Genomic DNA, 25,537 nt, shown 5'->3' on the forward strand with positions numbered 1-25,537 from the left:
ATGCTGGGTGCTGCTTATTTGGAGAGTTGCTTGTTTGCTGGGTATTGTGAGGAAATTATTGTAATTGTATTGTAAGCTAATAATTAAAAAAAAAAAAAAAGTCCCTGACATATTTGGTTTCTCAAGCTTGAGCTGCAATTTCTGTACTTTGAAACAAATCTACTACATGCAGCTTAAATTTTAGTAGAAATTAATTTAACTGCAGTTCTTCATAATTTATTGAGGTGGGGGTTTTTTGAGACTTTTAAGGTACAGTATAATCCCAACCAGAGAGAGACCATCTGCAAGTTGATAGTTTTTCTACTGCAGAATAACCTCTTTGCTTCCCCCCTTTGCATGTAGATGGTTTCTTGGAGCTATTCTGCATCAAGGTGCTCCATTTTGTTGTTGTTGGGTTTGGGGTTTTTTGTTTGGTTGGCTTTTGTCAGAAAGTCTTTAGAACATGGGTGGGGGGGTTTTTTGTTGTTTTTTTAAAACCTTTTGCTAGACACATCTATGTTTTTTATTTTGTTTTCTTCCAAGAAAAAAGAAGGCGGTGTTAGCACCACTGCAGTCTTTCAGCAGTACAGGGGACAGGTAAAGTACTAAAACCCAGGTAGGGCATTTTGCCTGCTTGCAGATTGGATGCTGTATTTATTTTGAGGCAATTGGGGTTTTTTTATTCATTTTTTAGATCAATTTATGTTTTCATTGTCCTTGAGTAAAAAGTAGTGCGGAGGTGAGAAAGCCAGAAATGACGTTTTCAGACAGGCCTGTAACAGTCATCCTGTATTTTTATTTAATACAAATATTACTGTCTATATAGAAATATAGAGAATAGAAAGGACTAAATGCTTTCCAGCCTGTTTTCAGGTTTGTAGGAGCCTGTTACCTGACTGAACTGACCACGTGCTCAGATGTAAATGCCGTCCGTCTGCTGTGGCATGGAGATTTTTGGGAGCTCTGACAGATCGCTTATGCTAGACTGCAGTCAGGTTATTGGTATATCCTGTTACTAAAAGCGTGGTAGGGATTGAGCTAATTGAATTGCCAATGAAAGCGCTGTTGGCTGTTTTGATTTGTGTTTGATCAGGGAAAAGATGAAAGTTAAGTAATGTGCTTGGTTTAAGCTCTCAGATGGGGTTGGTTCAACAGCCATTATTCAATGTTGCATGGCAAAACATACTGTGCATCTGAGAGTGGAGGAAGGCTGTTGCATGAAGTTAAGGAAACTGCCTGTAGCAGAAGAAATACATATTTTAGGTCTTAGGGATTGTCTGCATGGCCTCTCTACAACTGCACAGTGAAATACTGATAGCTGATCTCTCTAGGGTCAAGAATGCAAACCGACTTTAATGGTAATTCTTTGTACAACACAGCTGATAGCAACAAGTTCTGACGGCTCTTGTTATCAACAGCCAAGTAAAAAATCACGCAGCTTTTTTGTCGGCAGATTTGCTTGCTGAGGAGAATGGCTTTTGGAAAGTTTCACACAATTTTTGCATCAGCTGAAATGCCTTTTTTTAATGTGAAACTGAAATTTCTAAGGAATTAAAGACTTTGTAATAAAAATAATTATAATTTTTTAATCAGCCTCTCACCACTCAGCATTGAAATATTAAGCAGCTTGAAAACTTGTGGGAAATATTCTCTGTTTTTCTGAGTTCTGCCTTTCCCTCCCTCCCCTCGTGGTCTAGTTCACGTGGGTGGGTAAGGTCTTACCAGTCATCTTTCTGTAGTTGCTTAATCCCCAGCAAATTTCTGTTAGAGCCTAAGAGCCTTTTTTATCTGTTTAACCTTCATCCAGCCTTTGCCTGGAGGCATTTGCTCAATGTGAATGTTATTTTATCTGACCTGTTCTCTGACTTTATCCAGCCTGATTAGAGATTTCTGAACCTCTACCAAAGTGGGGGGACAGGACACACGGATGGACGGGGATAATGAGGGATGGGGACGGGAGGGTGGGAAGCCTGGACATAGAATTGATTTAGAAATACCATTAAATTAGAGGGAAATGAAAGCTGCATCAGTTACCAAGGTATCTCCTATAGATTTCTATAGCATCAGGAATGCTGTCAGTGTTCAACATGGTAACCTGGATGATCAGCATCTCCTGTTTGCACTGTAAATCTGCCCAGCAGCCCTGTTTGCCCTCCCCAGCCCCCAGGAGGACAGGTGCAGCCATGGGTGCAGTGCTTTTCCCAGTCCTTTCTCAGCCCTGAGTTTGCAAAATTCCCTGGAAATATTTTTCAAAGCAAAATGGCAGCAGGGACGCTGCTGAAGAAAAACACCCCAGTTTGGGTATAAAGGCAAGGGGGTGATTCTGGTGCAGGTTTCACAGTACTGGACAGGCTGTAACTCCCCGGGTGCTGGAATGCTGCTGGCAGATGGATTTCCCTGCCAAAGCCCTTCTTGCTGAGAGCTGGGCTGCTCCCAGGTAGTCTGTGCTTCAGTGCTCATTGGCATAACTAGCTGCTATCCCAGGGACTGCTGACAGTAACTCAGGTGTCAAGAAAACCCCTCTCTCAAAATAGGAGTAAAACTTCTGTGACCAGTTAGATGATCCAGCAGCCAAAAAGGTCAGACATCTAAAATTTACGTATAAATAAACACCAGTGTGTTGAGTGCTGCATGAACAAACAGCTCCTGGGAGTTCCTCTTGTGACCATAGTTGTGGAGCTTAATTTAGGGATATGAAGAACATTGACCTGCAATGTCAGCTAGGAAGAGCAGGCTGTGTGTGAACATGGATGTGATGGAGAAGGGTGGAGGAGGAAAGGTGAAGGGAGCACTGAGTTATTGTGCTGAAACATAACCTGAGACAACACAGGTTAACTTGTTTGGTTATCTTGTGTGTTTTGGGATTGTTTTTTTTTTGTGGGTTTTTTTTTTGCATGGCTTGCTAAGGAATAGATCTCACTTTATCCTGCTCTGTCCATCCCTCCTCTCTGCATGCAGCTCACTTTTGAACCAGTTTGGCAGCCAGATCTAACAGAGGAATTAGCTTTTCTGAGCAGTAAATGAGCCGTAAATGAGACTGCTTAGGTTCCTTAGTAAAACGTCATCTCCAATCTTTCTTTCCTTTGTGTCTTTCTTTTAGTTGTGGATAAGTTAATATTGACTGAGTAAAGAGAAGGGGGATGCTATTCTGAAATGGAGCTGGGCAGGGCCAGAAATTCACATCTTGCTGGAAAGATATGGAGAATCACAGTTATTCACTTTCTGTGCATAATGTTAAAGATACTATCAAGCCTCTGTCTTGCATTTACCATCTAGTGAAGGCAGTCCTGAGGCCAGCCCTCTAGCTGGAAGTACAACCCCAGGTGCACCTACAACCCCTTGCCTGGTACCCTCCTGCCATCTATTTTTTCCATGGTAGGAGGGAAATGCAGGGTTTGAAGCAAGTTGTGCTGTCCTCTGCTCCAGAGTCAGCTCCTCCAGCAGTGTTTTTAGGCAGATCCTCACTGGTCATGGTTCCCACCAGCTGTTAGGAGGGGCAGAGTAGGATAGAAGAGTGACTGAAGGATTTGAGGAGGGTTAAAAGAGTAATTGGGGAAGAGAAAGTTCTGGTTGCAAAGAAGAGGAGTTGCTGTGAGCAATGCGCTGTGAGCAATGCACTCTGCCAGGGTCATGGTGTAGGGTATCAAAGGCTTGCATCCTTACAAGACTTCATGTATCTGAATCAACTTCAGGCAGTATCTGGTACTTTCACACTTGTCAGAACATTGATTTCTTCTCCTCCACATTTAACTTGCTGTTCATCAAATTATGTAACAGAAAGAAAGGACCATCAGTTGCTATTTGGACATGGGAGAAGTTGGTTATTGAGCCTCCAGAAGTCCAGACTTGTCAATTAAATTTGCTCCTCATAGCCCTCTTTCTGTGCTTCCTTCTGATATGTTTTTTTCAGTGATGCCACTGATACACTCTTCATTTCCCCTCATTATTTCTTTACTTCTTGCATACATTGAATCTGAGTAAACAGAAGGATAACCTTTTACTTACCTGTTTGTTCAGAAATACATAGATGATGGGGTTGTAAACTGTGCTGCTTTTGGCAAGGATCGATGGGATGATGCTGGCAGTGGGGGTGATAAGACCAGGTTTCCCAAATGTAGCTATAAGTGCCACAGTTGCATATGGCAGCCAGCAGAGGAGAAAGCAAATTACCATCACCGCCACCATTAGCAGGATGCGCTGCTCCCGGGTCCGGCCTGTTCCTTTGTTGATGCCACTCACCTGGGTGGGAAAGAGGAGTGAATACATCATTAGAACTGCACACACTGGGAGCAGAAGATGGGAGCTGCTGGAGTGGCTGCACTAGGGCAGGGTGGAAGATGGCAAGGTCATCTGAAATCTTGTTGGCTGGAGAAGAGCTGGCCAGTGTGGGCAAGGCTTTTAGCAGTTGGTACAGAACAATTGGAATGGGAATAGCAATAGTGCTGTTCATCCAGAATAGCCTTCTCCAGCTTTCTCCAAATTACACAGCATTTAATACGAGTATCTTGGGCAGGAGGGAAGAAGGGGGAACCTGCCCTGGTCTAACTGGCCCTGGGGGACTGCTGGTCTGAATACTGCTAGTAGTGATGCACCCAGCCAAGGAAGAATTTCTCTGTATCCAGAGGCCACTGGGGCAGGACAGGAGACAGGCAAGAATGTGAAGGACAAGGATTTGAGAGACCTTTCTCCCCTGAATCCATTGGAAAAGTCAGGAGTTGAATTCAACTGATTTACAACAGACTCCTCTGGACTTGAGGCTTACACGTACTTGTAAGTAAATTGTACCCTATATAAGTACTGCTGGTTTATGCCTCACCCTTGTTTCCTAGTTTTCAGTATGTTTTGAAAATTGGATCTTTTACTGATTGTTCTGTAACACCTGCACTGCGAAGTGCTGCAGTAAGCACAAGAAACTATTACAAGCAGTCTTATGAGGAATCCAGCAGGATGTATTTGTGTGCTGGAAGTCACCTTGAGACTTATTAAAACACCAAACCAAAACTGTTCAAAAAGTAGAACGTATCTGTAATTGCTTGCTGAGGGAACTCTAATACAGAGTACTTTATAAATATCCTGTTAATGTGCAAATGAAGTCTTTTATTATACTCGTCTGTGATTTAAAAGAAAAAAGAGTGGTATTTGCCACAAGGCAAATAAAGTTGTTAATCAAAATATTTCCATTAGTGAGAGGTGAATATTTGACTCAGAGACACCCACAGGCATCAGTAGCTCAGGTTTGTTCACAGACATCTCAGACAGAAAGCTTGCATTTATCTTCTTATATTGCACTGTTGGAGTTGATGTGAATTCTGTATGACATCTTCCCTGTGTTCAGATTTTTTTAACATCTGTCACAACTTGGTATAAAACTTTACAAGATGCTCAGGTGTGATGAAGTAGAAACAGCTGGATTGGGGCACATGTGTACAGGGATGGAAACGGAAGAGAGGTTGCATTTTGCATCATGGGCACTTGATTTTTAGCCTCTTGAGAAGACGCACTGAAAGGCAGTGGCAGGTGGCTGCCAGGGTCTTTTACTCCCACGCAAAATCCCAATTTCTTTGTGCCTTCCTGAGACACTGCTGTCTGCTCTCCCATGCCAGGAGACACCCAGGGCAGGTGGTGAGCGATGGCTTGCGAGCGTTGCACCCTAAGGAAAACCAAAGCTCCTTTTTTCTACAGTCAAATTAACAAAGCTCAGGGTAATGCCTGTATTGATTTTACAGAAGGCAACCCAACGACCCTTTCCTCTTGCTTTATGTGAGGTCAGAGAAGACAAATGTTTTCCGGATATTTTCCACATCAAAATCAGCCTGGTTTTTTTGGCTGTGTGAGAGGAGGACTCTGGAGGTATTTTGTACTTGGGACCCTTTAGCAGAGCTCAGGTCACAGGGCAGCTGGTGTACTGCTTGGTTTCCACATCTCTTCCTGAATATCCTGATGCAGTGTGACACAGTTAACAGGGAGAAAAAGGAGCTTTTTGTCCCTGGTTGAACACTGACATAAAGCTAGCGGGGTATTTCTGATGGTGCATGTTCTGCCAGTGCAATACATCCTTCTCAGGCAAACCTATATCGTGTATTACTTTCTTTACTTTTTAAGTGTTTTCTTCTTTCCTTAAAAAAATAAAAGCTTGCAGTTTTCAAACTGATGCTGCTGGGGAATGGCTTCACGGGTAAGCAGGGAAAGGTTTTAATTTCCTTGCCAGCAGTAGGAAATTATTATTTTTCATCCTACAAGTCCAAAAAGTTTGAATATTGTCCCACTTCTGTAATTCTCCTTGAAGCATTTTGGCTTTCAATTGCAAGGCTCACCTGGTCAGTCAGGGAAACCTGAGACCTTGATATTAATATTCAAGGCACATGCAGAAAACTTGCAAAACTAAACAAACTCAGTAACCTTCAAATGTTGCTGGCACATCATCAGCAGATGGTGACTCAGATATACCACACAACTCCAGGGCTGTACCCAGACTTGCCATTGGATCAGCTTCTGTAGATGCATAAAACCAGAGCTGTGTGATGGTAATGGGCATTGCTGTGGGCTTTCAGTTCAATTTTGCCTTGATAACTTCCAGGGAAAGTAAGAGCACAAGTCTGGCCCAGGTAGCTTGTCCGTAGTTGCTGGCCCATAAAGGTTGGAAAGCCAGCCCAGATTGTTTCTGGCTTAGGGCTAACAGCAGAAATTTAGCACAGGGTTACCCTGGCACTGCACTGAGCTGCTGTAAAGTGTCCTTCATTTCTGGTTTGGTCAAAAATCTAAACCTCAATCTGCTGTGCAAGAAATAAAAAACCATAACTCTCTGTTTCCGTAGGTTTTGGTATAGAAAAGAGCCACAGAAAATGTGCTTTTATAGCTTTGTTTTCTTTGCTGGAAATTTAGTCTCTGTTTCTCCTAAAAATTATCTTTTCAGTTTTCTAAAATTTATAATGCCTCTGTATCACTCATTCCATATGTTGCATGTGTGGTCCAGTGTACTGAGTTAGCAGGATTGGGGAGGTTCATCTCCAGTGTAGTTGGAGGCCCTGGTCACATCTTGCTCTTACAGTGATGTTTTCCCATGCTTCCCACAGGTGTTAATTTTTATTAAAGCTAACAAAAAGGTCATGAATAGCTGGGAATCTCTGCAAAAATCTGCCATACCCTGTTGAGGTCCTGAGCACATTCCTTCTGGGCTCTGTTCAACATTCAGTCCCTGCCAAGGGCAGGCAGTAAAGGCTGACGTTGGGATCCATTGCTGAGTAGTGAAAAGATGGTTTCCTGATGGGCTGGACTCACATTCCATGACAACTTATGTGAGCAGAAAGAAGGCTAATGTCCTGGTAATGTTACTGTGCATTCATTCTGCATATAAGCTGTCCTTTTCATCCAAGAGCTTACCATGACAGTCTTCACTGTGCCCTCTCCAGCTAAAACTCAGCTGAAGCTTGATCACAAACACTGAGTCCAATGAAGTATGTAATCGCATACATTATATAGGTGTTTCTATATGAGCTGATGCAATATGCACTCTCTTAATGGAATGCATGGCTCTGGGGGTTTGCCAGATGCAGCAGGAGTTTGTTGTGCTGCCTGTTTGCCTCTGCCTGGGACATTATAAGCCATGATGTGCCTGTGCTATGTATTAACTTCTGCTGTTAGACAGGATCTGTGGTGGAGATGGCCATGAACACAGGAGGACAGTCCCTGTGCTGGGATCTATCATTTAATAGCTAAGTTACTTTGTTTTCTACTACAGAGAAGCACCTCTAGATGGTGATTCAGCCTGCAGAAGGCATTAATTTGCCTTTTTTTTCATTGATCATCACTGGGAACTTACACATCCATCCTCCTAGTGTAAGAGTGGAAAAGCTCAAAATACAGTGTTTGTGTGGTGTGGCACTGGATGTCACAGAGAGGAGAAGAACATGGATGAGAGACTAATGCAACGGTAAGAACAGGTTTAAATAGAGGTCATTGTGGACACAGCAAATTCCTGGTTGATATTGCTGACACACACTGTGCAGAAATAACAGATTCATCACATTGATAGGGAAGGAAAAAGTATGTGTTTTCAGCAATGGATAAAGAAATTGCTCAGTAACATCCTGGACCAGAGAGCACAGCTGAGTATACCCATGGCTGCATGGGAGGTTTAGCTACAAAGCTCCCACTGGGATTAATTCCTGAATCCCCAGGATCAGCTGAGAATCTCAGCTGAGTGACTGACTGTGTTTTCTCTTGATTTTTGCAAAACCACCACAGTATTTAGAGCCTGGAGAGTTGACAAGGACACTCACAGGACTAGGAGAAAGATCCTTGAGAAAAGCTGGAATAAAGGGAGATGGAGCAGAAAAAACCACAACCAAACTGGGTATGCAATGGTGTGAGCACACCAGCTGAGGCCTGTGGCTTACATGAGACTTCCTAGTGGTTCCTGCCCATCAGCTTATGGCCTACTTTTAAGAATTGACAAATGTAGGTAGTGGGTTTGTAGTAGATCTGTTGGATGCTTCAGGGGAAACTCTCAACCCTTCGAAGCTGTCTGGTTTTAGTTGATGCTCATAACTCAGGTCAGGAGATCTATGGGCATGCACATCAATACATCTGTGTGTTGCTTGGAAAGAGGTATGAGGTGCCTAAAATGACATCGGATGTATCCTGTGCACAAAGCAGGCTGCCAAGGGAGCCTGGCGAACAGGACAGGAGGTCCATAGTCCATGAGACGACTTGGCATGAGAATAGCCACCTCTGCAAGCGTGGGCTTGCTTAGCAAAGGCTGAGCAAAAAGAAATAGAAGCCCAGCAGAGAGCTTCAAACAGTAAGACAACAGAGTGATTACAGAAAGGAAAGCAGTTATCATCGGAAGCTATTGCTGGGGCTTAATGAGAATTACCTTGAAGCTTTGAAACAGTGAGCAGTGATATAGTGGCCCATTTAACAGTAGCTCATGGTCTCTCCTAATAATAAAAACCGTTTTGCTTGGAGAGGAAATACTGATGTTTATCATGGAAAATAAATGGCTGATGCTATCATCCAGAAACACTGCAAGCTCAGGTTAGATTTTATTTTTAAGGAAGTTTTTTCTATCCTTCCTAACATACAAGTCTTTGGATTATGCTTAAAAGCCTCTCACTGCAATCATAAAACCTAGAAACATGTTATCTGCATTCATAATGAAAATATTTTCATATAATCTTTGGTTCAGAGCTTAGGCTTTCTTAATATTTCCATACATTCAGTGCCTTGTCATGAAAACAAGAGGGAGAAAAGCAAGTAGCTAACTTTGTGTTGTATTTCTGTTTTAATGCTCATCCATGAGAGGAGTGCACTGCTTCTGGCAGACTTTTTCCTTTTACTCCGTACGCGAGATTTTACATTGGTGTACCAGGTTTGAACCCAGTGGGTCAGACTGCAGCAGAGCACAGCAGGGAGAGATGGGGAAGAACAAAGCAGGAGACAGGACTTAAAATGCCTTGAGGCAAAAAGCAGCAACAGTGCTGGTTTGTCACTTGAAACTTCTGCCTCACAGATTTCCTAGTGTGCTGCTTACCTGGTCTGGATCTGGCAAATTAACCTATTGTGAGGCTTAGCAGTATCATTGTCCTGATTACAAAAGGCCAAATTCCTTCATATGAGTCAAAACCAAACCTTTTCTAGTGCCTCCTGTGCAGTGCCAACTAAACAAGGTCCCAGCTGGTTGGGCTTGTTGGGGTCCAGGTGTTTCCTATGTGCAAGAGGGCAATAACTAAGCCCCTCTGAGATTTATATATATGTATATATATATGCATGCTAGTTCTTCAAGAGTGTAATTCCTTGTAGAAGCTGTGAGATGGAAGAGGTTTTTCAGTCCTCTGAAAGTCACGGAAGATGCACCACCTTTTTCTGCGAGGACAAGCAGAGCTTCCCTGCTTTGCCTTAGGTGGAACTGGGAGGAGGCTCTTCTGGCTCCTGCTGTAGCCCAAGCAAACCTGAGTTAGTGGGGGGAACAGAGACAGGAAATAGTTGGTATTAGTTTCAGGAGCAAAAAATGCAATTATTCTCAAGGTTGGGAAACCTTCCTCAGGATTTCCAGGAAGGAAGGAAGTGTGCCCACAGGTGGTGGGCAGAGGGCTGTGGAGACTCTCGCAGTAGCAGTTGCACATTTCTTCCCTGACCGCAGCATTCTTGGCGCTTGTTTTCTTGTCTGGCATTAAGTGTGATTTTACAGGTGATGGAACACCTTATGAACTGGGAGGAATAAAATATCTGTAAGAAATTGCTTTTGCCTCAAACTGCTAATTAATTTCAATTCTGACCTTTTTTTTTGCAAAAGAGATGTAGCCTAAGGGAGCTGAGTGTCATGTTTGGATTCACTTAGGAGATGCTCTGCTTTCCCTGCTCAAGGTTTCTGGTCTCACCTGCACTGCTCCTGTGCCCACTTCTTGCCCAAGTAGAGATCCAAGAGCGAATGTCTATAAATTACGCAGCTGAGAGATGGCACCCTCTCTTCTAAGGTATGTGAAAATGCAAAGAAATATGCAAGCTTGTTAACAGTCCACACAAGTGATCTATTTCTCCAGCCAAACATTTCCTTTCTCACTGCCTTTTTCTTATGCTGCTGGGAGGTTTCGGGGTTCTAAGTGTTGTCTCATCCTTCTCCTGTTGAGTTTTATGTAACACAGTGGGTGTGCTTCTAGGCTTTGGGGCGCTTAACTGTGTAAAGCAGGAAATATCTACAGTTCAAAGGAAGCATGCCCTTTGGAGTTATCAATCTGCATAGCACATCTGTCAGTGAGAATGAATAGTAAAATACTTCAGCACTACTTATGTTCACAGTGGTTTGGTTGCGCTCCTGCATCTTTCTTTGAAGCTTTAGTCAGTAAAGACTGTGACAACAGCATGTTCTTCTCATTGAAAGTGAAGGTTTTCTCAAACATGATGTGATTTCTAGGTATAAAATCAAATATTAGCAGAATAGGAGCCTCAGGATATGTTCACCCAAGACTGTCCAGAGTGTCCTTGGGGTGTCCAGGTGGGCAGGGTCTGTCCTGGCATGCAGCAAAGCCCAGACCTGGTGGCTGCTGCCAGCCATGAGGAAGGGTGTTCTGGTGCCTACCTTTTGAGGAAAGCGGGAGACTCTGCACTGGTCTCCAAAAGAGCATAAGCAACAGCTGTGCTCCGAGATGGGTATGCTTTAAAAGCAAATTAACTGAATTAGTGCTAGTGTATGTGATAACAGCCAAGTATATCTGTATAGCAGCTCTATGGTGATCTGCACTCTTAAGTGGGACCTTTGCAATTGCAGGATGTCTCAGAGAAGACTCTTGGGCTCCTCTCTGTTGTGTGTTTGCAGTGCTAAACCTCTTCTAGGGAAGAGGGAGCCCTCTCTGTGAACCCAGAGAGCTGGCGATGTGGTGTTGTGTGTCTGTTGTATCTTCCAGGACGCTCAGGTACAGTATTTGATCATTCCAGGGTGAAACCTGGTTGCTATCGTGGAAAACCTGTGGTGTTTGGGGTAGAGCATTAGGCTTGAAATGGATCCACACTCCAGGTTAGTCGTTTGCTCTCCTTTCAGGCCCCTGCAGATCTACCCATAGCTATCTGACCATGAAAAGCAAGTGGGAGCCCCTTTGGGTGCAGGCTTGCTGTCGGGGCAGGGGAGGTCAGTCACAGTCCTCTTGTAAGAGTGATGCAGTGAGTCTTGCTCCCCAGCTTGAATTTTTGTGATATTTTTCTCTGCCAAGCCTAGAAGACCAGTCATTAGACTGAGGATTGATGGGTGAGAAGGTGTTCTCCCAAGGCGACTGCAAATGAGAGGTAATTTGCATTTGCCTTGCTGAGTTACAGGGATTTTAACCAGTGCTTCAAGGACTGCTGCGAGGGTTGCGTCTACAGAAAGAGATAGCGGCGTTTGCTCATTTGATGAGCGTCCTCGTGAATTTTTGTTTTGCCTGGTGATAAAATGACTTAGTTCTGGGGGTAGATTTCTCCCTTCTTGTTCCAACAGCACACTTTCCCTGCAGGTTAGGTCCTGGGGTGAAACTCAGAGAACAAGACGGCCAGAAATGCTGCCTGGCAGGTAGCACAGCAAGGGATGTGAGCCTGGGCTTGCTCCACAGCCCTGTGATACACAGAAGGGTATCATAAAGAGACAGTGGAGGAGGAAAACATGGTTTCTGGTGCTGGCGGGTGACTGTGCTGTGGGAAGAAGGGAAGTGCAGCTCAGGCTGCAGGGCACAGCTGCTCCCTGCTGTCTTGCAGCCTGAAAGTGCTGGGTGAAACTTGGCTTCCCTCACTGCAAATGCTTGAACACCTAATTTCTGAGATTTTGAAGCACCTGCTGAAAAATATTTGAGCTAGAGGAAAACAATCAAAGGTTCACAGCTGCTTTGTTTTCAACTAGAAAAAACCTTAGTGTGTTCATCAGGTAAGTGACTGCTTGTGGACAAATCTCCACTGCACACAAACACAGTGGCAGAGCGCAAGGTATGTCCCTGCCAGCTCTTTGGAGAGGCCCAGGACAGTCGCTGTGCTCTGCTGTCAAAACAAGTCCTACAGGGAATCACGGTACCCAGGGATGGAAGTATTGGCCCTTGCTACAGAGCCACCATGTGGCCTGTGGTCCTCGTACATGTATTTTGTATTCACGTAGATGTCTGATCTTCCAGTGTCCACGGTTATTGCCACTAATGGAAGAGTTCTTCCAGCTCTGAGAGGGAGCACTTGCTGCAGGAGAACCTGCAGCAGAGACAAACCAAGTATGGGCAGCTCTAATGATGAACCAAGTATGAGCAGTCCTAATGAGCAGAGCACCCGCTACTATTCGAGTGGGAAAATATAAAAGCATCCTACAGTTGCATTTTCACTGGGATTGAAGGCAAATGAAGCAAAGAAAACCAATTCTTTGGTTATTTTGTGTATGAGTGAATTTTTATTGTTTCTAAAGGTGATTGCTCTCTTCAGTCACCTAGGCTGCAATGTACTGCAGGCTCCTCTGGGTTCAGCTGCCTTAAGACTGATTTCTTTTATCTGGCATCTGAAGTATTTCAGTACCTGAGCTTTAATGCTTTGGGAATGTTTGTCACACATCCCCAGTTCAGAGTCAGTTTGTTCTGGGTAAGCACTGCAGCAGCATTCATAATTGTCCAGATAAATGCTTGAGGACGAGTGTAATTACCCTTTCCCCCTCTTGCCAGTGGAAGGCAACTGCTGGAAAGCAGTGCTGTTTTCCTCCAGTTTCCTCTGCCCAAGCTGTACAAAACAATTACTCCAACATTACAAATGGTTGGACTTGCAAATCAACATAATGAAATTAATATGTAACACATCAAATGCCTTGCTGCATTTTTTTACCTTTCCATAACACTTGAGGGACCAAGGGAGCAGAGGGCTGATGGAAACCATGCCTAGATGCTGGCTTTTACTGCTTTGCATGTGATTACTGCTGGAGTGAGGGGGGTCAGAGGGCCCTGCAGCAGGTGGTGAAGACCATACAAGCCTGGATATGCTTTCAGAGCCCTCATGTGGTTATTTCTGCAGCACAGTCCTTGATACGCCTTTGGTCCATGTAGTCAGCATGTCTGGGAGGTGCTGGGGGATGCAAGACTCCCTTGGGGCTCTGCTCTGCCCACTCACCCTCTCCATGCCAGCAGGCGAGCCTCTGCATTGGCATGGGTGCTCATGAGCTGCTGGTGCTGAGTACCTTTCCCCTGGCTGGTGTGCAAGTGCCAGCTGGAGAACTGGAGATGGGCCTGCAACCCTGCTGGAGAACCTGACCTCTGACAGGCTTTGCTGCTTCACAGTGCTTCTCCTTTTCTCTCAGAGAGGAAGGATGCTCCAGCAGGGTGGGACAAGAAGGGGAACTGAAAGTCTGGAAACTGGTCAGATTTGGGGTCTGAGGTGCTAAACCTCCTTTAAACTCAGGAGCTTTGCGCCACTGCACTTATGGTAGTTTTACACTGATGTAACTCACCCCAGGGCAGGAGTCTGCATGGAAAAGCAGAGTATTTAGCCCATGAATGAATCTACTAGAATGAACACTGGTCAATAATTTGGAGGCAGGACTTCAGATTAATTAGTCAAGGACATGACAGAAGAGTAGCCTGTCAGTGAATTAAGGAAAACAAACAAACAAACAACAAACCCACATTGTAATATAGTGACATAAAAGCTGGTATCAATTATATTTGTATTCTGAGAATTCATGTAAGAGGACTCTGCCAAGCTTCTCAGATTCTAAATAATGACTTTCTAACCCCTGTGCTTAAAAAATGATTTATCTGTTTCCAGTGAGCATTTTTAAGGTTTTGTGTGCCGACTACAGCTATTCTGAAACCTAATAGCAGAACGGTTGTCTCCTGCAAGTTTCATGGATGCAATGAGGGAATCACTGCTGGCGTGTTGCTTTCAGTGAGCTGGTAATTTCCAATGGGGGACTTGGGATGCAGACCACATTTGATGAGATAGTTTACCTAAGCAGGTATGTACTTGGCATCTTTACACACCATGCCTTGGGTTAGGCACACTGCTGAAACACAGGAATGGCCATAAAGATCTCTTGCTTCTTTGGGACATCCAAGAGCTCAAGGTGAACCTGATGCTGGCTATCAATTATTTGTACTAGAAGAAATCCTGAACTATCATTTCTGGTAGCCCACAAATTGTTTACATTACTGAAGTTTTCTGTGAGAGTCTCGTCCATGCACACTGTTTCTGCTGGCTAGAATGGTTTTGAATATAATAGTTCTAAGTTGATCTGAGCTGAGGGATTACAGCTTCCCTGCTGTGGCATGTATCGTGGATGAGATCCTGTGTACTCATCTGAAGCTACATACTCACCTATAGGGGAAATAACACACTCTTGAAACCCTGCTAACAAAACTAAGGCAATTATAAAGCGTCCTTGCTCTCTGCAGCAAACCCCAGTAATCAGGTGTCTGCTAGCCACTCCCTTTCAGGAACGGAACCGGCCTTGGGAGGCGAAGCCAGCTCTTGCCATCCCACTAAGGCACTGTGGTGAAGCCCCCCATGCTGGAACCTCAGGAAGGAGAGGTAAATCCTCGCACCCAGCTGTCTGCCACTGCACAACTTCATTGTGCTTTCGCAGCACAACAGCCTCCCACCAGAGAAGCCTTTGCTTTCACCTGGGTCCTGCACAGTGCTTCACAGGGGAGGTATGAAATCAGTATTAAACCAGAAAGACTTCTCAGAAAGGAGATAATTAAGAGGGAAACTCGGTGTGTTTGGAAACCTAAATACCCCTCATTTTCTAATGGTTGTTTTCAGTATTCACATTTATTGTCAACAGTGCACTGTAATATGTTCAAGCTCCTTTGGTATTCATTTGAATGGCTCAGAGCGAATCCTTCCCTCTGGCCATTGCCTGCCAGCCTGAAATGAGACTTGGGGGTAAAAAATGGGTCCTCTCTTAGTGGTGACAATTTTCTTCAGGTTTATGGAAACTGTGAGCTGCTTGCAAGCAGCACAGGAGAATATGAGAGCCTGGACTGACTTCCAAGATTTTAAGCATCCCTGCATATCTCCTGTGATGACAATCATGTCAGAAACCAGAGATGAAAATACAAATGTCAAGCAAAAGGATATAATTTTTCATGCCTGGCTGAAACCAAACACTCCAGTCTCCCACTACAATTTACTTCTGTAAGTACTGCAGATAACCTCAGTTACAGGAAGCTATTCACGGCAGGAGTTGAAAGCATGATAAAAGGCTTACAGAGTATTGCCTATAACTTGGGATTGTCTAAAAGCACAAATGTCTGTTGTTCAGTTCCTTAAATATTTAGCTTGTGCGTGAAGCTTATTTTATTCAGTCGTATTTTCCTCCCTCTTACACGCACCAGGGATTTTGCTGCTTCTGCACCTTGCTGCCATGAGGGAAGCTGAGTGGCAGTGTAACTGGCTGGGAGAAGCCTTTTGGCAATGGGCACGCTGCCTGGGCCCAGGGCAGGAGGCAGGAGAGAGGCTCTGGGGTTCGTTGTCCCTGCAGATCCCTTCCCTCCCCCCCCTTCCTCTTGCTCTCCTGGCTTCCCAAGTGAGCCCAGGCACATGTGGCAGTACTGGCTGGTTTTGACTTTGCCTTTTCATGGAATATCCCCCGTTGTGGAAGGGTAACTCAGATCCAGATGGAGGTGTGTGCCTGGCAAATCAGGTATGATGATCCTGGTAGAGGCTGAGCCTCAGAACCAGCTCTTCTGCATGCTGGGGCTTCAGAAGCCCCAGCCCGCAGGGTCATGCAACACATATAACATGTTGCATGTGCAGACTTTGCATAAGCTGCAGAAAAATGGCTTTTCCTCTTCTGAGAATAATTTTTGTATTATTTTCCCATGCTTTGGGGTCCCTGCAGGACCAGACAGCCCAGGAAAGGCAGCTCCTGACCTTCAGACATGTCACCCCCGTCTGACAGGAGTGTGCAACAGCCCCTGCCACCAGTCCATCCCCTTTCCATGCCACTGTACTGGAGGACCAGTTCATATCACTGAAGGGATCCCATCACTCGCTGTGTTTGCAGAGGGCTCTGCAAAAGCTGCTGAGTCCTGCTGCCACCTGAACTGGTGGCATACTAATGTTCACACTGATGAGAGTGTCCAAAGCTGTCCCAAAGACAGCTAGCTCTCTCGAGCCTAAAATTCACTTGTTATGTGATGGATGCATCAGTGGGAAGAGTATTTAATAAGAAAACTTACACCCTTCAGTCCTCCCACCTAGGTGCTGCACCAGCAGAAATAAAGGCTCTGTCTGCCCTGGAGAGAGCAGAGATGGGAAAGCCATGGGGATTGCTCCAACTATCGGACAGCACAACCTTCCCACAGGGGACAACACTCCGACCAGGTTTTCTTGCTGTTTCTTGTCCATGGAGGAGCTCTGGAGAGGAAGATTCTCTCTTGCAGGCACTACCTGCTCCAGCCTCAGCTGCTGTGAATGACTTGCAACAAGCAGCACCTCTAAACCAGTATTTCTAGCTTCAAAAGATAGAAAAACTGGAGTCCTGTGAGAGCTGGCCCCTCACCTGCGCTCAGGTGCAGGATTATAGGTGCAGGAGCAGCTGCCGTTCTCAGCAAAGGATGACCAAAGAGGACTGAACTCACTATCACAGGGAACAAAAGTTATTTGTAATGAGATGATGGGCTGGGAAAATATGAGGATTAACTCAAACATCTCCACCGATTTGATTTAATTCCTCCCAAAGTCCTAGAGCTATAATAAGCTTAAGTTAAAATGTTTACATCTGCAAATGTGGCTCATAGAGTGATTTTTATCTAATTCCCTCTTATCTTTCAGGCGCTCGCTGCACCAGCTGAGACAAATCCAGTTCTTGTGGCACTGACAGAGCTCATGTCCAGCCCGAGGTGGGCTCCTGGGACACAGGGGCCAAGTGCAGAGCTGTGTAGAGTGGCAAATGCTTGTTCTGTGCTGAGGGATAGTGGGCAGGCCAGCCTGAGCTGCCTGGTCCTTGCCTGCCCCCAGGCTGGTCCCCGACAGAGGGGCTGCCATGCTCATGGGCCCTCTCCCAGCATCGCCATGCCATGAGCAGGCAGCGCTGGGGCATCACTCCCTAGGACTCATGGCTAAATGCAGATGCTTTTCACAAGAGCACAAAACCCACTGCATCAGCATTTCCAGCTGCGTGCCAGTGCTGACCTGACGGTGTTTGGTACCAAACGTTGCACTAGGTGGGTTAGCACTATTAAAAGCAAACATCTCTTGGGAAAAAAAGCTCGTGTAATTTATGGATTGGCTTTGTTCTGTGTGCAAGGGGTAAGCTTCGTGCCACAGGACTGCCTCATAGTTTGTATTTGCTGAACTCCCTCTTCTTGCTTTGCCTGATTCCTGCCAGCAGCTGGATTATAGATGGCATTTTAACACTCCTTTTTGCAGGGCTCACTTTTATGCTTTCAGAGAAGACGGACTGATCTTCAGAAATCACACCCTCCACTGGTCGTACAGCCTCTGTACCGGCAGGTGATGCTCACCTCTCCATGGGCTTGCTGCAGATTTAAACCCTAGGACCAGTCTCATCAAGGTAGGTAAGTCCTTCCTAGTTTTAATCAGGGGTAATGGGGAGTATCTTGAGTGGTCTGGCAAACTTCCCTCATCTGTGAAGCTGTCATAGGGACTTCCAGTTGTTCACGCTTCAGCGTGACTTTCAAAGCCCTGGTAGACTGGAGCCTGTCACCAAGACAGTCACAGGAGAGACAGTTTCCAAGGGCGGCAGCATGTCTAACAGCACGAAAGTTATAAAGGTGGAAAATGGTGGTCACTGGTTTCTGCTTGGTTTGGGGTCACAGCAAAAAGGCAGTTGAAGAATCTACTTACCTGGCTTATAGCACACAGCAGCTTCCCGTATGAATAAACAATAACGACAAAAGGGATTACAAGGCAAAAGATGAAAAGATATATGATATAGGACACATTGTTAGCATCCTTTGAATGCCAGTTCACGGAGCAGGTTGTCCCTGGTTCTTCTGGCCCATAGCTGCTCCAGCCAAAAAGCGGGGGGGCAGTCCAGACCAAGGAGTATGTCCATGACAGGACGATGCCTGTCCACGTTTTCCTGTAGTTTGTGGTATCAACCTCTGTTGTTCCTGTCATGGTGCAGTAACGTTCATAAGAAAGTACAGCCAGGGAGGTAAGTGAAATGACGCCTGTACCAAAACATACATTTGTATTAGCAGAAATGGCTGAACTAAGGCTTTGGTCTATCTCCCGAAGCAATATGTCAAGCTAAACATGAGACTGATGGCAGTGGCTTTGGAAAACCAGTGGGCAAGGACTGGGCCTTGAGGTGTCCCCCTAAGAGCAAGAGGTGCTGAGAGCCTGACCACCAAAAGCTGGGGAGTGTTTAAACATGTGTCCAGCCAAAGCAAGTCTGTTATAAATGCTGATTAATAATTAAGCACATCTGTCTGCATAAGTATGTATGTGTGTGTGCATGTGTGTATGTGTCCTGCAGCAAAATCCTCATTTCTCTATCAGATTTTGTGTTTGGTGCACCTGTAGGACTTAAGGATTAAAGATCGATAGCTATATTTGCCCAAAGTTCAGGGCTTATCCAGCTTCACATGCTTCCTTAAGCAACTCCACTTCTGTTTGAAATGATGACATTGGCTCTTTGCTTCCTGGGATTTATGCTTTTTCCCAGTGTAAGGAACAATAAACATCCATGCCCGTCCTTTGAACTCTTCACACAACCTTCCCCGCCACTTTCCACATATACATGTGAAGATGTTGAAGCACACACAGATAGTGAAGGAAGCAGGAGAATGCTGCCCCGTCCTTGTCCTCTCCCCAGACATTATGGTCTCCAGGCACTTCTTGAATGTTTTCATGCAGCTATATGAGTGCTGGAGATTCACACCAAACCCCCCAGCCCTGTGCTGTGCTGGACCTCGAGAACAGGGTGTTCTCACAGCAAAATGTACGTGAGCGAGGGCAGACACTGCAGAGGAACATAAGTGACTTTACTTAGGAAATTTTGGGGTTCGGAGAGAAAAGACAGTCCTGTGAAAGTGGGAAGAGGGTGTCACTGGAGGAACCTGATTAAATAAAACTCCTGGTGAGAGCCAGGAGAGCTTTCCTTGCAGAGCATCTGTCACCCCCAAGGAAATCACACAGTCAAAATAGAAATCTGCATCTCTCAGTGTTTGACCACCTTTGAAGGAACATGAGAAACATGGAGGCTTTGTTGCTTAGGTTTGAAACCTAACTTGATTCCAAGGGCAAGAATTGCAGCTCATTAAAGCAATGCATTTCATATCTAAAGCATGAGGACATCTTTAACAGTCAGCAAAAATCCAAATGCTCTTTCCAGGGCAAGGCCCCTCTTCTGAGATGCAGAAAACAAGAGGTGCACCTCTGCCAGCTCGAAAGTGCAGCAGTCTGCACCCCTCTTGGGGAAGCACAGCCCCCCAGGTTTTACATAAGGATTTAATGCTGTGCCGTAACAAAGAAATGTAGACTAAAACAATGCCGTGAAGCCCTCTGTGCCAGCAAGTGCCGTGGTGTGCATCAGCACTCACAGAGACATTCATGGGTCTCCTGCAATTGGGGTACTGTCAGCAGATACGAATGGGGTGCGAAAACCACTTAGCAGAAAATCAAAGATTTCTGCTGCATACAGTAATGCTCTGTGTGTGTGTGTAATTTCTAATCTGACACTCGAGTTTTGCAATTTCCGCTCCACATACTCGCCTCCCAGGATGCATTTTGGAAAGTGATGCTGGCAGTAGCTGGAGCTGCTGGTTAATGCTGACATATTCTGTTTAAACTTTCCTTGGCTTGTAAAGGTTTTACATAAACAAAGCTGGCTTGCTATTCTGTATAATTTTATCAGGGAGAAAAGTGGCAGCAAACAAAAAATTAAACTGCAGCTGCCAACATAGAATCTTTACAGTGGGTGTAGGTGTTGTGAGTGTCTCCTAAAGCAGTGGTGTGCAGCCTGGATGTGATGCTAAGCTGTTTTCCTCTGATTGTTTAGGTCTGTTACTGATGGGCAGAGCGATGACTCTACTCGCAAAGCTTCTGGCCCGTATAAGTGATAGCTGGGAGAGTCCCACTGGTGTGTGTCAGCACCTGGAGTGTTACAGCAGGCTGGGAGAGATTTTCCACACGTGGAACCTTGAAAACACGTTATATTGTTAAACTGAGCTCGAAGCGACATTGCTCGGAAGCGCTGTTTCTGTAGCTTAGGCAACACCGCAGAGCTGGGAGGAGGACGCAGGGGCAGGTCTGCGTACCTGCTGTCCCCACAGCCCCCTCGGCGCCTCCGCCGCACCGTGGGGCTCCCTCCGTGTGCCGCCTGGGAGCGAGGGGCTGGGTAAAGGCAGAGGCGCACGGTGGATGCTCTTTCCTGCTCACTGCCCTCTCTAGCTCTGCAAACACGTTTGCCTTGCCCGGAGGCACACCAGTCCGCAGGACCGGGAGACCTGCACTCCCCTCCGGCACGCCGGGCTGCTCCCGGGGACCCCCTGCACCGGCATCGCGACTGCCCTGCCTGGCAGCATCCCGGTGCTTCGCCGGCCCCCACCTCGCTCCCGCTGCCCCGGGGTGGGCAACGCCGACCCGGCAGCCAGGGCCCGGGGTGAGGACTGAAACCCACGAGACTTCAGCGAAATCGCGGCTGTTGAGGCTCTCAGCTGCCTGCTCCGTTTTCATTCTTTGAAGTTTGAGGAGCTCTTCAGTAACCGCGAGAAACACGCACTTAGCAGCCTGAATGAGGACTCCTGTTCAACGCTGCCTGGTACGTTATCAGCTTTTCCCAGGGAAACAACTGAAGCTGGGTAAGTTTTTAACCGCAGTCCCGTGCCTTTTGCAACAGGGGAGCTGCTTCGCACACACCGACCTGTGCCCCGTCCCACCTGCCCCGCTCCCCTGCCTGCACCCACTCAGACCAGCACCCGCATACCCACCCTCCTGGGCCGGGGGCTGCCCTGGCGCTGTCCCGCCCCCGTCCCCGTTCCCTCCCCAGCGGGAGGCTGCCGGGCGCAGACCTGCCATCCCCGGGCGTCGGGCCGCCTCCACTCCCTGCGCTCAGCCCATCGCGGGTCCCGGCTGCCCCCCGCCTCCCGGTGCCGGTGCCGGGCGGGCCCACTCACCGCAGAGGGCGTTGGCGAAGCCGTGCCAGGCGCAGGCGGCCCCCGGCGAGACCCGGCCCCGGGCGGCGGCGGCCAGCCCGAGGGGGGTGCCCAGGGCGCAGACCAGCCGGTCGCTGACGGCGATGTTGAGGAGCAGGAGGTTGATGGGGGAGCGCAGCGCCCGGTAGCGCCAGAAGAGCAGCAGTACCAAGCAGGTTGCTGCAGAAGCCCAGGCTGCCCGCGGCGCCCAGGTAGACCGCCGCCGCCAGCCGCCCGGAGGGGCTCAGGCACGGCCCCGACGCCGGCTCCGGGTCCCGGCCACCGGCCGCGGCCCCGCAGCTGGGAGTGGTGGGCACCGGCATCCCCGCGGGGCTCCCGCCTCGCCCGCGTCGGGCATGGCAGCACCCTGGTGCCGGCAGTCTCCGCCGCCTCGGCCGACCCTCGCTCACCGGCGGGGGGGTTCTGCTTCGGTACACGAAAGGGGAGGGCGGGCAGGGCTTGCGCCTGCCGTGCTCCACCGTGTGGCCGCCAGCAGCCGGCTCCTCTCCGCTCCCGGCCCCCCCTCGGCCCGTCGCACCCAGAGGGCTGAGACCGGGCTCGACCTCATCACAGGTGTGGGCCGGGAAAGCGGCTCGGGAGACCCGAGCCTGGCGCCGAGTGACCACTGCGCTGCGGGCCGGGGGAGAGCGTCCTTCAGTGGTCTCCCGTCCTGTGCTGCACCCGCAGCTGCTGCTTGGAGACCTCCACAGAGGCAGAGGCTGGTCTGGGGGAGCTCACTATCAACCGAGGTCTCATCGTTCAGGAAGCTGCTGCAAACTGGGAATATAAGTAAGTGCAGATCAGAACAAAAGAGTTGTCTGTGTTTAGGCACCAAGTTACACAAAACGCACATAGCTACTAAGTGATGTCATATCTAGCTCAGCTTGGCCAGGTGGAGTCTTTCACAGCAAAGCTGTGAAGATCACAGGCTGATCCAGATGCTCCTGTCACTAAAAGAAAGGGTAAAATTTGAGCTGCCAATCAGCTGCAGACTATATCCTTTCTTATCAATTAAAATCTCTTAAAAATCTATGGGGCGTTTCCTACAACCGAGCCAGGAGAGGAAAGGAGCGTACTGGTGTTTTAATATACTGTCCTGGGGGGAAAAAAATCACACTGTGATACTCATAAGGGGATTTTTATCTATGTTTGCAAATAAAAGGGGAATTTGTCTAATTTCCTGTAGCTCAGTTGCTAGGAGCAATTAATACTGAAAAGGAGGGCATGAAGGGTGGGGTTTTCCCCCCCCCCCCCCCCTCCTTTTTTCTCTTTTTATTTGATGTTTATTATGGGGAGGAGGCAGAGTAGCTTTGCTTGTCATGACCTTTCATTTTTAAACAAAGCAAAAACCTGGACTTTGGGAAAGCCAGCTGCTTCTGCCTTCCCTCTGGGATGCTCAGGGTACATTGGGTTAAGAATGGACAGGGTGAAGCAGAGTGCAGTTGTCTTCTTATCAGCATTTCTGAACACCAAGAATGTAACTGGGCAGGTAGCACAAGCAGTCAGTTAGCTGAGAGTATGCACTTAGGTAAAAAAATAAGGATGAAAAGTACTTATCCTCAAACTTAATTGAAAAAAGAAATCTATGATTTTATTGTGCTTAAGTGCTAGGCTTGTACAACTCCAGTTATTTCATCAGCTAGATGAAGCCAAAGTTAAGTCCTGATGAAGGTAAGGTGGTGTCTGTAGTATTTAGCTCTGTTGCTGAGGGTGCACCCTCTCAAAGGCCAATACTGGGAAATGGCTGCGCTAGAGGAGGTAGGGTGATGAAATCCTGCCACCTTGCTTCAGATAGCTTTCAATAATTATTGCTGACGGGTCTACTTTTGGGGGCCCATAGGACACAAGTTTCTGTCTGCTTTTATAAAAAAAAATGTTGATTCATTTCAAGATTTACATGCCCCTCTCTGTGTAGATAAGATGAAGTGCTCGGGGTTGGCTGCTTACGGAGGGCACTGCCTGCGCAGGCAGGCAAAGAGCTTTGGAAGCAAAAAATTAAGAAGATGAGCAGAGTTCACATGTGGCTGGCTTCTTGGGTGCTCAAGAACACTACATAATCTGCATGGCCTGTGTGGAAACGATAATATAAATATTAATAGAAGTAAAATAAATATTAATATAAGTAAAATTCGGGACCAATGTGTTTCTTAAAGGGAACTTAGATTATAGATGAAAATAGGCTGCAGCCTCTGGTAGCAAAGCAGCTGAAAGGTTTCCGCTGGCTTGAGATGTTTCAGACCATTTACTGAAAATGTATCAAATAATCACTTTGATAATGCAAAATTGCTTTGAAATGACCATTTACTTTTAAGTGATGTGATTTTCTAGGTGAATATTGTGGACTAGGAATTTTCACTTCCTACTAAACCAAAACCCAACAAGAGAATATATTGGATGTGAAATTGTATTGTGAAAAGTAAATCCATTAAAAACATCTCTTCAGATTTCACATTCATTTCTAGGAAATTGCTACCCATTTTTCAGAGGAGAAACAAGTTTCACCACCAGCTGTGCAATTGCAGCCAAGTTGCCAGATGATCAAATAAACAAATGTGCTGCTGCACACCACCTTACCTGCAAATGAGATGCCAAGTCCCTTTGCTGCCTTAACTAGTAAGTGGAGAGGAAAGCAAGGGAAAGAGAGAGTTAGGCAAGGCAGAAAGATAGCAAAGGAGCATTTTGCACTTTGCAGAGGTGGAACACTGGGCTGCCTGTGTAGGACCTGTGTCCAAGCATCCTTGGTTGCTCTCATTTTGGGGGTCCAGTCTGCATCCCTGGCTGTTCTAATCCCCTGATCACATCCCATTGTAATACAGCCTATGGGACTTATTTTCCTTAATTCTGTTCTTGTCATTGACTTTGGAACTTAATGCACAGAAATCCATTTAGGTATATTCCCTAAGAGCCTGCAACTTCTTGATTTTCAGCTGGATGGAAATATCAAGGTGCTGAAGTTCCTTCGAGGAACAGGTCTGGGTAAGTCAGAGGTAAATTTAGGACGTGTTTTCAAGCAGAAGCGCATCTATTTCACTTCAATTCTATTTTCCATTTTATTAATTAAAAAAAAGCTCATTTCGCTGCCGCAGCAGTGGCATGCCTGGAGTTGGGGGCCAGGGGCGAGGGCTGGGCCAAGGGCTGCAGCCAGCAGCACGTTTTTCTCCTTGTTTGGTTAAGTTTACCTCTATTTCAGCAATGGCCACAAGATGGCACAGGGCCCCTCTGGTAAGATGCGAATGTGATCACCCGAGAAATGGTTTTTCAGGTTGCCGAATCCAGGCTGCTTGAAAATTGAATCCAGGCATACGATGCCCATGAGACCTGGGCTTTTCTGGGACGTGCCAGCTGGGCAGAGGGTAGCCTGCACCCCATCTCGCTTTGGCATATGCAGAGCAGCCCTGTGGTAGAGGGCTGCAGCGATGCTGAGGGGCCAGCAGGAGCTGGGAGAAGGTGGTTTTCAGATCAGTGTCTTGCTCAGGGGCTCTCTTTTGTGACATCTCCCCTTATACATGGGGGATTCTTCATCAGGCTGGGAGATGCCTGAATTTGCTCCTGCAGGCTGGCTGATGCGGACAGCATCCACGTGCTGGAGCTGCGTGGTTGCACTGCGGCAGCTCTCGTGGCTGACTGTCGCGGCTCGGGGAGCGCAGGGCATGCAGCCCCTCGGGAAATGGAGAGGAGAGTTTTGTGGGGCAGCAGAAAAGGCAATCCCCAGGGGTTTTGCAGCAGGTCCGAGGGCAGGATCTTGGCTACCCAAGGAGATGACATCTCTGTCAGTGGATGCAGGAGTGACTGCACTGCAGTTCCAAACACGACATTAGCAGCTGGGCTCTGTGCAGGCAGCTTTGGTGTTGTGCCGCTGTGTTGAATATTGAGAAACAGTGGTTTCCCAGCACATTTCGTACACAAATATTTTGATAATGTCTGGAAAAGGGTAAGAAAGAGATCCAGCCAATTCCTGCTGGGTT

At 46.8% G+C, this 25,537-nt stretch overlaps 1 protein-coding gene across 1 annotated transcript; it reads right to left on the reverse strand.

Annotated features, from left to right (window-relative positions):
• Positions 1-3,440: 3,440 nt before the first annotated feature.
• Positions 3,441-25,224, reverse strand: LOC104341549 (vertebrate ancient opsin). The gene is given in 6 exon segments (XM_086468563.1): positions 3,441-3,497; positions 3,985-4,218; positions 18,277-18,605; positions 21,555-21,744; positions 21,746-22,202; positions 25,079-25,224. Coding segments are annotated over 6 exon segments (1,413 nt in total).
• Positions 25,225-25,537: the final 313 nt, after the last annotated feature.

Source organism: Leptosomus discolor, chromosome 7, assembly GCF_034619465.1.
Source record: "Leptosomus discolor isolate bLepDis1 chromosome 7, bLepDis1.hap2, whole genome shotgun sequence".
Classification (NCBI taxonomy): Eukaryota; Metazoa; Chordata; class Aves; order Leptosomiformes; family Leptosomidae; genus Leptosomus; species Leptosomus discolor.